The 14,354-nt window shown below is 38.9% G+C and overlaps 1 protein-coding gene and 1 long non-coding RNA gene across 4 annotated transcripts in view; one reads left to right on the top strand and one right to left on the bottom strand.

The window, feature by feature from the left end:
* LOC122880173 overlaps positions 1-8,940 on the bottom strand; it is a 40,962-nt gene extending 32,022 nt beyond the window's left edge. For both annotated transcript variants that reach the window (XR_006378852.1, XR_006378853.1), the window contains exons 1-2: positions 8,711-8,940; positions 4,841-5,011 (exon numbers count right to left, since the gene is read on the bottom strand). This is a non-coding gene — a long non-coding RNA (uncharacterized LOC122880173). The remainder of the gene's footprint in view (positions 1-4,840; positions 5,012-8,710) is intronic.
* On the top strand, positions 4,320-9,790 carry LOC122880170 (Down syndrome cell adhesion molecule homolog). 2 transcript variants are annotated; one of them, XM_044205022.1, is made up of 15 exons: positions 4,320-4,533; positions 4,632-4,988; positions 5,286-5,414; positions 5,527-5,694; positions 5,790-5,860; positions 6,071-6,317; positions 6,449-6,535; positions 6,659-6,745; positions 7,189-7,263; positions 7,469-7,597; positions 7,732-7,896; positions 8,280-8,332; positions 8,934-9,036; positions 9,119-9,149; positions 9,258-9,790. In XM_044205022.1, the coding sequence occupies exons 1-15, from the start codon at positions 4,473-4,475 to the stop codon at positions 9,313-9,315; spliced, it is 1,821 nt and encodes a 606-aa protein (XP_044060957.1). In that variant the 5' UTR covers positions 4,320-4,472; the 3' UTR covers positions 9,316-9,790. The 2 variants fall into 2 exon arrangements, with proteins under 2 accessions (XP_044060957.1, XP_044060958.1); XM_044205023.1 differs by lacking the exon at positions 7,189-7,263.
* The last annotated feature ends 4,564 nt before the right edge of the window (positions 9,791-14,354 follow it).

The following is a 14,354-nucleotide window of genomic DNA, read 5'->3' as shown; positions in this document are numbered from 1 at the left end:
TACGAGTAATTGTGCATCGTAAATCTGTGATGGTTATAGTGGCTTGTTGGATATATTTTGTTTTTACAGCATTGTTTTTCAGCATTTCTTTCTTTTTAGCACCTCCTAACCCCTTGGTGATTGAGACAAGAGAGTTAGTTAGCTGAATTCCTGTGTTTGATGGTGGCAGGCCCATCACATCCTACAGGATTTATCTCAAGCACAAACTGGGTAAGCAACTAAAACACTCCCGACAATCTGCATAAAGTTCGGACTTTAGGAAGGTAATTATATGTTTCAAAATGTATCAGAATCAGAAATATCAGAAATACCTGTCCTTTGTACTGAAAGAAGTGCAGTGTGGATCTTATTGCATCCATCTATTGTGACCTGTTGCACAGCATCCTGGGATACTACAGTAAGAAGTGAAGTCTTAAATCCTGAACTGACTCAGCTGACTTTGGTGGATTTGCATCCAAACCTACATGCAAACCTACAAGTTTTGCATGTTTGCTTTTAACAGTGCAGGCAGGAGTAAATCTATAAAATGTTCTTACAGTTACAATGAAAGAAGCAGTCAGGCACCTTCAATTTTTTTCATGCAAAATTCTAGTTCAAATTTTGGATGTCTCTTTAAAATGTATTTTCCCTGCAGCACCAGAGGGTCCTCCTCTGGATATTCATTTTTTCCTCTCTCGCCAGTTCAAACAACTTCAAAAGTTGAGAGGATTAGGACCTCTTCAGCTGCTGACACAGTCTGGGGACAAAGCACCACAAGTTTCACTTCAGGTACTTCATGTGTTTCATAATGGAATTTTTAGCATCTCATGAACTGTTGAAACTCTTTAAAAGGGAAAATTCACCCACCCAGAGATAATTAATAATGATAATGATTTTGGAACAATACAGTGTCCCTATCTCAGAAATCACAGAATTAAGACTTGAATATAACATGATGTCATCAGGCGACATTGTTTACAGTTGGTCTATTAACACTGAATTAGTGACTCACAGACATTTTGTTTGAAATATTAATGTAATTTAAATGCCGGTGAGATCATATTCATTCTGTTTGTCTTTCAATGACATTATCACTACGATCACTAAATTAAATTGCAGGGATAAAACACAGTACACTGCATTTCATTTTAATGTTTTTTAACAGACTATTTTGAAGTAATTGGCTGTGTCAATTCCTTGCAGCAGTGCTTACGACATCCACATTCAAAATTGTAGAAAAAGCTGACCCAGAATTATTTAGCAGTAGAATTGTTGCAACTCTGGTACAGTACGTGTTTTTTTCCCAAAATGAAATATCATAATTTTTTTTTTATTATTCATAGCACAAAATTTATACAGATAATTTTACTTTTTAAAAACAGGTGGTAACGTACTCTCAGTTGACTATAATTGAAACCTCAGTGTTTTGTGCCTAAAGTAATGTTTACTATAAAAAAAATGACAGTTCATAATGTAAAATATGTGATCAACTTTTTGTGATTATGTGCTCATCTGGGATTGAGCTGAGGCTGTAAGCGAGATATAGAGTACAAAGCAATATTAAAGTTTTCAACATACAATATATATTTGAATATACTGCATATTTATGGAACATACTGATGATTGTGTGCCAATTACAATTAACCCAGTCCCTCACGACAAGCTTAATTTTCATTGCAGAAACAATTCAAAGTCTTCCTGGGAGTGGGGAACATTGGCCGGATGGTAGCTATTTTCTTCACCATCATCATAATCCTCATCATTATTTTCCGTAAGTGTGGAATGGATTATAGTTTGCCATTCAGATAAATTTTACACGTGGGCGTCTAGTGAACAGTTGAAGTCACTGAGTGAGCCTTCCTTCTTTCGTCTTATCCTAATAATACAGTCCATATTGGACGATTTTTCAAATCCGATGCCAATATTTAGTACCAATACAGGAAGTATAGAGCCCTTTATTTAGTGGGCGTGGGTGGGAAGCATGTAGTTAAATCCCATCGGATTCCAGCAATAAATGTTGTCTTTTTTAACCATTTTTACCAGAACCACCATCTTCCCCTGACCTTAACCACGTGTTTTACTGTGGTTGCCTAACCTTAACCATGGGCTAGCCCTAGTTTATTTTCCATAACTACAATCTCTCCCTAACAATAACCATATCCTGTACTTAACATTACTAGTTACTGTGAACAGACATTGTAGAAATAAATCAGTTGGCAGTGAATATTAAAAACTTTGTCACTGAATGAGTTTTGTAGAATTGTCTAATATCAAGGATTTGTCTGATGATCTACTTTAGACTCAGAATATCACTTAATATTTGCATTTTTTTTAAACCAGGGACAGTATTTCTGCGGAAGGATTCATCTCAACCTGCTGAAAACAGTCACGACAGCGTCCAAAAGCTTGAGTGACGGCCAGCAAGAACAACAGAGTCTGCAGATTTCTCTAAGGAACTCCTGTGTGAAGCAGTGCCTGTCATGACATTTGTTGACTTTATTTATGTTCTCAGCCTTAAAGGAAAACCTTTTAAACTCTTATCTGTTAATCACTATGACATTTTTTAAACCAAATTCTCTAGAGCAGAATCTTACAGGGTCCCACTATTCTCAGATTAATTAATTCACTTTTCTTGTTTTTTTCTTTTTTTTTAATCTCACAGCATGAAAAAGCTTGTGGATGGTTATTTATGTCTATTTATGTCTATTCTATATATTACCACTTTATATTTGTACATTACTCTGCACTTTATTGTTTTTACTACTTCTGGTTAGATGCTAAACAGCATTTCGTTGTCTCAGTACTTGTACTCTGTGCAATGACAATAAAATTTAATCAAATCTAATCTGATACTTGTGACACAAGGCCACAATGCCACCTACAGGATAAGCACATTATTATCAAAATATTAGAGGAGCTTCCAACCTGAATATAGTTTGTTGGTGTTTTTATTCTGTAAGAATGATGAATTGTTGTTGTCATACACACTATGCTCAATTTCAAAATTTGGGTCCATGTAAATCCCACTTTCAAAACATTTTTGTTTATTATCAAAATTGATTGATTTTATATATTTTAATTCAAACATCAAAAACAAACAAGAAAGAGTTCCACAAATGACATCATTTTCCATTTTCCACTTTTCCCCCCAAGAATTCACAGTTATGCTGAATTTCAGTCCTCGCATTCCAGTGAAAGAAAGTTGCTCACTATAAGAGTCCCTATAAATACTAATTTAGTTGAGTATTTTTTGAATGAGTGTAGCAATGTAACCAAAATTCAAGAAATCAGGAGGGAGACATCTTTTCTGAATCAGGGAGTGAAAATTCATGTGGCTGTGACTGTGTTTACTGGACATTCCAATGTTATTACTGTTGTGAGAAAATCATCTGAATTGTGCAAGTCTGCATGTTTTCTTATACTTGCTGTTGTATGTAACGTTCTCTTTTATTTCTGTCTATTTTTGTGTGTGTACCCGGGTGCACATGTACAATGGAGTTGGTGCTCTCATATAGTAGTAGTATAATCATATAGTAGTAGTATGAGTTAAGTTAAACAAATGAGTAAAGCTATCCCATAAATCCTTTTGGATTTGATGTGGAGGTAAACTCAACATTTGTGACGGTATACAAAAATGACTAAATCCATTCAGATTGATTCAGCAAATAAACCTGCTTTCAATACCACAAATAACTACAATAATAATAAAAATCTACAGCTTTGTGTTGTTTAAATATTGTAATAGTTAGTTGTACCAACTACATGTTTGTGGGAGTGATCAAAGAGGAAGTTCTGTGCTGGGTTACTAAACATCCAGATGTTTACTCAGCAGTCTAAGAAACATACAAAAGTCCACGGCCTTTGAGTGAACCAGACTTTCTATTTCATCAGTGTTATATTTCAGGATGTAATGAGTATACATTTACAAGATGAAATTATATATCCAAAACCATTGTGTGTTTGTGCTCACATGCTGACTATAAAAGTTAGCACTGAAGTTAGATTCAGAGTGTTTAGAGTCTTTAGAGAGATATTTTGAATATTTTCTACTAGAACAAATTACTTTCCCGTGTGTGGTCAGCACATTTTAACGCAGAATTTCTGTAGTTGCAAAGCTGCTCTGTTAGGCTCCTACATCCAAGTAAGAAGTTAAGAGTTTGAATGGTTAAAACTAAAACTTTCTATCCCTATCACTACATGGACTGAGGCCAAACAACAGGAGACAGTGTGTTGATAACCTTGATTCTGTCTCTGTCTAATCATCAAAATAAAACAGTGTGCCATTTCTAGAATAAGGAACAAAAACCGCAGAAAAGGAAACAGCTCCTTTCTACATTCCTCTTCTGTCAGCAGAAGTTGTTTGTGTGAGCATCTCAAGGACGGCATCATGTGATTTGGAAAGATTTCAAAGCTGAAACCACACTGTAATTTGGTTTAGTGTCGTTTAGCAGGTGAACTAAATCCTTCGATTGATTCTGAGACAAGAGAGTAAAATGATCTGTTTAGGCAGAAGACACCTCCCTCTGTGTTGCACTCTCCTCTTTTGTCTACTAGGTAAGACAGTCATGAGAATGATTTACATTTCTATTCAATGATGATCGTGAAAAGTTTTTATTTAATACATCTAACCAAATATAACTTTTTGCCAACAGGACTTTCTACCTTTTCAGGTTGTGTGTCTGCAGAAAGCATCATAGCCACAGTGGGAGAAGATGTTACTTTGACATGCAACTATGATGCTAAGTACTACGGCAGGCTTTCTGCATGCTGGGGTCGAGGAGCCATCCCCAACAGTGGCTGTGCCAATGAGGTGATCAAGTCAGACGGGAAATCAGTGATCAGCAGACTGTCAGAACGTTACCTGTTCATGGGTAATCTTGGTGGGGGTGATGTGTCACTGACCATCAGGCAAGTTGAGGAGAGCGACTCAGGGATGTATGGCTGCCGTGTGGCGATACCGGGCTGGTTCAATGATCAAAAACACCAGCTGACTCTGACGGTAGTGGCAGGTGAGACCCACAAACTATAATCTCTGAGGGGAAGGGAAAAAAGTACATTAGTATTTGTGATAAAATTCAAAGTTTAGTTACTTGAATTCCCCGCTGAAAACCGGCCTTCCCAATTTCCTAGAGAACAAGGTGACATCTGAAAATTCTCACATTTGAGAAGTGAGAACAAGCACATTTTGCTTGATAAATGACTTAAACAATAAATTGATTGTAAAAATTTTTTTTTCTGTCAATTGATTAATCGACTGATTGTTTCAGCATTACATAGCATTGTATTTAGTTATTCTTTCTTTTTAGTACGCCCTAATCCCCTGAAGGTGGAGACAAAAGAGGTGAAGGAAAGAACTGTCACTGTTCGCTGGACTCCTGTGTTTGATGGAGGCAGGCCCATTACAACCTACAGGATTGATCTCAAAAACAAACAGGGTAACTATCCCAATAACCTTAATAGAATGTGGGCATTAGGCAGCTAATTATATCTTTCAAAATATACTTTGGTATGAAGTATGGATCTTATCTATGCATTCCTGTTGCACAGCATCTTGGGACACTGCAGTAATAACTGAAGTCTCAAATCCCGAACTGACTCAGCTGACTTTGGTGGATCTGCGACCGGCCAAGAGCTACAACCTTCGCATGTTTGCTATCAACAGTGTGGGCGTGAGCGAGGCCAGCAATGTTCTGATAGTCACAACGAAAGAAGCAGGTAAAGTCAGTTATTATTTATTTTAGAAAAAATGTGAATTTCGCAGAACTAAGTTTTTTGATAGATGGTTCCTTTAAAATGTGATTTCCCTGCAGCACCAGAGGGTCCCCCCCTAGATATGCAGCTTGAGGCCCTCACTTCTCACAGCATCAAAGTCACTTGGAAGGTAAAGTCACAATTTTGAAACTTTATTTGCAGACACATTCAACAACATTTTAAAAACATGTTTTTTGATATTTGAAAAAAAGGCTATACATACTCTACATAGCATCCTTTTTTATCCAGGCTGGACATAGTTTATCCTAAATTATATGTCTAAAAAGAAAATAAGTGTTAAAAACTTTACTACTCAGAGTGTTTGTATTCTCTTGACCAGCCTCCGAGGCCGGACCTCAGAAATGGGGTTCTTCAGAGTTACAGCATTACCTACAGAGAGTATGACTCTGCAGGCAGACAGTTTAAAAGATGGCAGCACTTAAGTATGACGGCCACACAGGAACTAGAGAGCGTCATCCTGAGCAACCTGAAGCCTTCCACCAAATATGGTGTGCTTGTACAGGCCAAAACAAATGCAGGAATAGGACCTGCCTCAACTGCACCTCTCTGCTCCACTCTGGATGAGGGTAAGTTGGGAAACATGAGAGGATATTAGAATATGACTAAAAACATGAATTGAATTATTATTTATTTTGATGCCAGTTTAATATAAAAATTATTTACAGAGATTTGATAATGTATTTTATTCTGTTTCAAGATCACAAAACTTCAACAGCGTCAACTATTACGTCTACTTCCACTGCTGCCACAATGTGGATACAAGACACTACAAGTTTCACTTCAGGTACGTGTTACTGGGTTGGTGAAGCTTTAACATATTTCTGAATGATTTATTAACATCTTGAGAGCTATAAAAATAAATAAATAAATAATTACAGGAAAATGTATGTTTTTACTCTGTCCCAAGTTCACAAAACTTCAACAGCGTCAACTATTACGTCTACTTCCACTGCTGCCACAATGTGGATACAAGACACTACAAGTTTCACTGCAGGTACGTGTTAGTGGGTTAGTGAAACTCTAACATATTTCTTAATGATTTATTAACATCTTGATTCAATTCAATTCAATTTTATTTATATAGTGCCAATTCATAACAGAGGTTATTTCATTGCACTTTTCCTATAGAGCAGGTCTAGACCGTACTCTTTATAATATTAATTACAGAGACCCAACAAATCCTACCAAGAGCAAACACCTGGCAACAGTGGCAAGAAAAAACTTCCTTTTAAAGGCAAAAGCATCAAGCAGAACCAGACTCAGGATGGTTCAGGACTCACCTGAGCCAGACCTAACTATAAACTTTATCAAAGAGGAAAGTCTTAAGTCTACTCTTAAATGTTGAGATGGTGTCTGCCTCCCAACCCTTGAGAGTTATAAAAATAAATTAATTGGTTATGATTGGAAAAAAAATAATAGTTTTTACTCTGTCCCAAGTTCACACAGCTTCAACAGTTGAGACTGTTACTGCTGCCATAGTCTGGGGAGACAGCACTACAAGTATCATTTCAGGTAGTTGTACCACTAACACTGAATTAATGTTACTGTTTCTCACATAATCCATTATTCACAGCTCCAGGGTTTGTCTGTACATCACATGATCATTACAATCTGTCTTTCTGCAGAAGAAACATGTTCAAATACACAAAATTAAACTGAGCTGTATAAAAAACCCTCAGTTTTTCTTTGCTTAATTTCTCTGCTGTGTGTCTCCTAGTGCCCCCAGATCCCCCAGTGGTTGAGTTAAAGGAGGTCAACGGCAATACAATTTCTCTTTTATGGACTCCTGGGTTTGAAGGTGACAGCCCCATTACTGGATATTACCTGGAGTATAAAGCAGTTAACGGTACGAGAAAAATTCACTGGAGGAATTAAATTATTGTCACTTCACTGTGATTCAACTATGAAAGCTAAAAACTTATATTGTTAATCTTTTCAGCATTTGATAATATTATGTAAAATCTTTTTTTTTCCCCACAGCCTCGTGGGATTATACAAAGACAGTTGTAGACTTTAGCCCCGACCAGACAGAGGCCACAATAATAGAGATAAATCCCTCAACATACAACATCCGCATGTTTGCCAAGAACAATCTGGGCACCAGTAAAGCTAGCAACGTCCTCACCATCACCACTGGAGAAACAGGTGGTGTGTCTGTTTTTTTCTCACTGCCTCAATTTCATGTTACTGTGGTACATCAGGCAGAACAGGACTGTTGATTTCATTGCTTAACTCTTTACCATATTGTTACTATGATGCTGTGGTTCATGAACAAGTGGCAAAATGTTTCCTTCTCAGTTTCTTTAAGAGAGGAAGTAGTGACCTGTATTCACACTCTGCAAGGCAGCCCAAAAATATAAATGAACTACACTTTTATTATAACACAATCACGGTTCCTCAGATTACAGGAAACACATTATATGTGGTCCGATATCTTCTCAGCTCTGTTCTTTTGTAAGTTTAGCAGCTTTCTGAGAAGCAACAATTTAAAAACTTCCTCTTAGCTACTTTGTGGTTGTGTCTGACAGGCCATCAGAGGGATGATCATCTTACAACCATATCTAATGACACTCATGCTGCTGTAAGTATGAAACTAAGGACTTTAATAACAAACAATTTGGATATTAACATTGAACCCAGAGTGCTATCTACAGAGCTTTTGCCTCTTGTAACTTATTGCTTTGGTTTTACAGCCCACACATGTACTCAACGTTTGAGTCTGAGACACTCATCAGCCCCTGTAGACAGCTGTTTTTAGCAAAAAAGCTCTGATAACCTACACCAACTGTTCACTACTGTAGCTAACTACCTGCCCAGCAACAAAAGGAAGAAAAAGTTAGCGAGTAGCTAGCTGCTGAACATATTTAAGCATCAAGCAAGCTAAAAAAAGTTAAGCAATTTTTCTCAGGTGTCTGTACAGACGAAACAGAGCTAAAAGGTGAGTGAATATTGGACTTACATTCATGAGGTGGCCAGAAACAGAACTCCAAATTAATGCTAATGTTTCTCTGCATCCGCAGGACGTGAATGTACACAACTTTGCTAACTCATTAGCCAAAAACAACTCTGGCTGTGTATCTGCTAGCTTGTTTTGATGTTCTGGCTGCAACTTTAACGTTCACAAGACGAGCAGCGCTACATCTCCAGTGGAGGTAAAGCTGAACTGTTGCTCTCTCTGCTAGGCGAGCGTTGAGGAGAGTCTAAGCGGTCACTTAGCGGCCATCGTGGTGCCAGTGGTGCTGGTGTTGTTGAGTGCTGCCATAGTAACCACATGGCAACTTCGACGTGAGTATTCCTAACAGCGTAAATTTAACAAATCCGGCTACATGTCCTCCTTTAATGTGATCCTCACATTCTCTGTTTATAGGAATAAAACAGAGAAAAGGCAGCCTGAACATGTGAGTGGTTGCAGAATTTGCCTCATAGAGAATTGAGCCACTTATAAACACTAAACCGTAGCCTAATTGCCTCAACTGGACTGAACACTTACTTTTTCTTGTCTGCAGATGGCTGCCCGGTGGAGCGCTACGTTACAGAGGCTCTGAGTCACTACAAGAGCTGTAAAACTCTCAGTTAGACTACTCTACACTTTTTACACAATTCACAAATAAGCAGTAGTTTGAATTGTATGAATTCTGCGAAAGAATATTGTATATTTCTGTTAATTATGTAATTGAGGAAAGAAATCAAATCTGCTACGACTCTGTTTTGTAAACACTCACTAAAGAAGCTCTGACCACAACACCAGTGTAGTTTGGGTTTTATACAATAACTTTCCAATATGTGTTTTAACAAAGCTATTTTTGCTCACTGAGATACTGTTGCTGAGATAGCCACTACGCTATAGCCTACTATACTTATTTTTGTTGTTTCTCTCTTTCTAACAATATACTATATATCTGCTGTTTACACTTTTATTACCATCAAGTCATTAAATCACTTCTTTTATTTTTATTTGACTTTATGTATAATGTAATGGTAGCCTACTACATCTTTGCTATTTTCCGTTATGATAATAAACTTCCACAGTGTTTGTTCATTGACGTGTACTTTATTTTATTGGGTAAAACATTTTGTGTCATGTTGGTTCAACCATCACTGAGAAAATGATTTACTTAGTGGTTACCAGCCACAAGCTGTTCCGGATGTGGTGATTTAAAAATATTCTAAATGAAATCAGCTGGTAAAAGTTTAAACAGGACTGAAAGGTTGGTTATGAATGCAGTCTTGAGATAAAATTTTGTAAAAAGTTTGATTTTTTTTAAAAATCCCTCTCTCCCATTCTTTTCTTTAAATCATATTTAAATGTATACACATGGCTCCCCTACTAAAATCTTTTCAATGAAAACAGTTAGATTCACTGTCAAACTTAATAGCCTACACTCAGCAGGTGTAGGCTACATCATTTTAAAATTGAGGAGCAATTAAAACCAAACACGAAAACACCATTTCATACATTGAACAATATAAAGAAAACAGAAATGTGTGACATTTCCTTTCCGCAACTCTCAAAACCACTGAGCACCAGTATCCATCTACAACCACAAGATGGCGCCAGAGTCCCACCAGTGAGTTGATCTTCAGCGCTCCAGCGCTCACTCAGATCTCACCTCATCATCGACAGAGCTGTCCTCTGGGGTAGGCACTGCAGCCAGCTGGATTTCACTCCATCTGTCCTGTAAATCTCTTAATTGTCTTAATTAAGGAGATGAGGAAGAGGAGGAGATCTGATACCTCTGCAGAGCTTTGAGGCAGCTGCCTGCGATGGAGGTGCCTACTAATGATGGATCACAAGGGGGATACCCAAGATTGTGTCTCAACGGGGACCACAATAGCAATCAGTGTTTGTATGTGTATGAATGGGGGTTTAAAAAAGGGCTTCCGCTTCCTTATCTGTTTGTTTATATCACTTTCTACAGAAGGCCTACAACTGAGCCAGTGATGAAGGAGCTATTGTTTTTGTTGTTTCTGCATTTGCATGCTAAACTGTTACACTTCCTGAGAAATGGACTAATTGACTACAGTGGTGTAAATATGGCTTGATTACTGGTTAGCAGTACTAACCCATCACAAACTCAGAGCCGCTGACGCACAAAGCCACATTACTCTGTGTGACCGTGGCCTGTAAACACAACTCCACCACATCCCTCCTCTCTGGACTTCCTCTCATCTCTGGACCCCTCACTTCCGCTGTCCGCTGCCCTTCTCCCTCTTTCCTCTGCCTCCTCACTCTGGCTTCGCTTACACAAACACCAGCGCCTTCCTGTTCTGGTGCTTTCCTCCATCTTTCACCTCTCCATCCTCTTTCATCCATCTTCCTCTCTGCTCAAGCCCTGCTGATTACACTGTGTGGCACTTACATAAACAGAAGAAAAGCAGCAAGGAAGGTTGTGGGAAGCACTGGTTGGGTGACTTTGATGAGGTCGCTTTGATTGGCCACACAGCCAAAAACCAATTTACCTCCCAGTCACCTCCACCCCCACTCTTATTGGTTCCCCTTGGACCATTCCTGCCATCAGTAAACCACACAACAAACCAGTAGTCAATGCAACAAGGACGAGGAGTTGGGACACAAATGGAAACAGCTGATATCACTGACCTGCAGTCGATTAACAATGTGTCATCACCCCAACAATCTTGTCACCTCATCCACAGCATGGCTCCCCTGCCCTCTTTAAACATCTACTGAGACCAAACATCCATTAAGGCAACAACACAACACTCCCTATGTAAGCTATGCAGAGCTGTGTCAGCTGTATCTGGTAAAGGCTTCAGTGCGAGACTGCAGGTGGGAGATTGAGGAAGGAGGGGGAGTGTATGGTCATAATAATGGTAGTATTAGCAGTGGGGACAGAGTTAGTACTGTAATAAATCATACACTATGGTTCTGGCCACATCAAGGCACCAGCACTCAGGAAATGGAGACATTGAACGGTACCACACACACCAAAGGCTGAGCTCCACAGGAGGGGCTGGTCTCCAGGCCTTGTTGCCCCAGAACGGATGCACGGCCCTGGGCCTAAGGAGCTGCCAGATGTTGGCCCTTCTGGAGGGCCTTATGAATTTGCGAACAGCAGAGCAGATGCAAGTATTGAACAAAACAGAAATGAAAGGTGCAGGGAGTTGAGGTGGAACAAAAAATACACACAGAAGCCGTTTGTGGAAGCATGCAGAGTGCTGGGGTATGGCCTATTTACCGATGAAAGAAGCACTAATTGAATCAAGTCTTTATCCAAACCCCCTGCAAACGCAAAGGGAACTTTTCATCTTGTTAGAGCTACAGCATGCCTGTCAGTGTGCAAATGAAAACACGGCAAAGTAGCAATCCTAAAATCAGATCCTTAAGTTTTGAGTGAGCTGGAAAAAAAGTCTGATATTACAGTGACTGATAACAAACTCATTGAAAACAGTGGTGACATAGCGATCTGAAAAATCACCAGAAAATTCTCTTCATTCATGATGAGATCTGACGGTTCATTTGTGTGTGTGTTGATGTGATCTGATTAGCCAACCTGAGCCAGATGGAAGGCAGCGCACATGTTTGAAGGTCAGACATAACAGTTTCCATGGAGACATCACCAAGTAGACCAAGTAAACCAAGTACAATGCTTCCCCGGGGGACCTTCATCAGCCCATGTGTGTGTATTTGTGCGTGTTGGTGTGTATTTGCATGGTTGTGCATGTGTGTACAGTATAAGAGCATTTGTCTGGCAGTTTCAATTATCACTTTGCACTATGCTTTTGTGCATCTACATGTACAAAAGCATGAAGATTCATTTTCAGATGATTTCTCACCGCTCCTCAGTCCTATAATTGGACGAATTATTCACAAGTACATTCAAAATAAAGAAATGATTATATTTTATATAAGTTGTTAGAAGGAATCCAAGTGACTTGTGTTTTGCTTGTGACAAACACATTAAAAAATGATTTGATAAATGTAACTATTCTTTTATCTTTTGAACTGAAAGCCTTTGTGTTCAAACATACATTTGACAATGTTTAAATGCATAAAGTTGTGCAGTATTTGTGTCTGTGATACATATATAAACTGAACACATTGTAAAGATTCATCATAGTATGTTATTATTGAGCAGATATTGAGCTAAGTGGAAAATTTCAACCTTCTTGGAGGTCTAAGTTTCCATAGAAACACGCTAGACTTTATATTGATGTACTGTAGCGAGTTTATCAAATGCTGAAAAAAAAATTTATTTGGCAGCCAGTCATTGAGGACAGAAATAGCTATACTGACATGCTTGTTGCCTCCCTTTGCACACCCATAATCCTTAATGCTTTCAGATATTTCCATAAACGTTTGAACATCCAAAACCATATCTTGTACGATTCATATCACACGTCACCTCTCATTCAGGCAGCATTAAGTGTCAGAGCTTTGAACAGAGGCATGGGTCTTAATCTGTTTAAATTTACTTCCTTCTCTGTGCTAACACCACTGACTTTTGCTTTTTTATACACCTGCCCAGAGGCGACTTTTAGTAAGGAGAGGCGTCAATTTGGAAGACCTCCATCGTCCTGGCAGCTGAACACAGTGGAAGTCTTGGATCTGTTTAGGGGATTGGACCAGCTGAGCTCTGCCATGGAAGACAAGTGGCTGGCACTGTTGAATGGGAGAAAGACTGTGGAAGGATGGAGGGAGAGGGGGGTGGGTAAAGTAGAGGAGGAGGGAGGGAGGGAGAGGTAATCACATCAGGGGATTAGTGGCTGTTATTAATGGAGGATAAGGCTCTTTGCTGTCACTCTCTCACTCACACGCACACAGACGCAAACACACGTACACACACTGATGTACATACGTATACAACCCTTACATCTATCTATCTATCTATCTATCTATCTATCTATCTATCTATCTATCTATCTATCTATCTATCTATCTATCTATCTATCTATCTATCTATCTATCTATCTATCTATCTATCTATCTATCTATCTATTCCCTTGTCTGTCAGACGGTAATTCAGTTACACAGCTGCCTCCTCTCCTCGTCCGACCTCTGGCCTACGGCGATGCGTTATGATTTTGGTTTGTAATATTCTTGCTACCTACTTCATGAGGGAGAAAAATGATCTGCTCCCATGTGCAAATCTGTGTGTGTATGTGTGTGTGTGTTTGTGCTGGCATGCCACCCGTTGAAAGATGGCCATTCAATGGTGAACAAACAAGACATTTGTCTAAAGTCTTGCATCACCTCAGGGAAGACTCTGTGGAAATGTGCTTTGCCAGGTTATCTTTGCTGTTATTTTCAGTCTCCCTGTGACTCACAGGATCCAAACTTCGTAGCAAGATTTGTGCGGAAAAAAACAATCTTTTCGACACCTGTCTGTCATTTGTGCCACATACACGTGGAAGCATAATTTGACAAACTGTCTAACCTGTTTCTTCACTCCAATGCCTACACACATGAATTAACAATACACATGTACTGTATATGGCTACTCTGACAATAGTGGTGTGTGTGAAGCTGTTAAAGAAGATCATAAGAGAATAGTGTGGGCTTATTAACCTGTACAAAGCCAAACACACACACACACACACACACACACACACACACACATACACACATGCATAGGCAAATGACA

The sequence above is a fragment of the Siniperca chuatsi genome, linkage group LG8 (assembly GCF_020085105.1).
Source record: "Siniperca chuatsi isolate FFG_IHB_CAS linkage group LG8, ASM2008510v1, whole genome shotgun sequence".
NCBI lineage: Eukaryota > Metazoa > Chordata > Actinopteri > Centrarchiformes > Sinipercidae > Siniperca > Siniperca chuatsi.
This window is presented reverse-complemented; position numbering and strand designations above follow the sequence as displayed.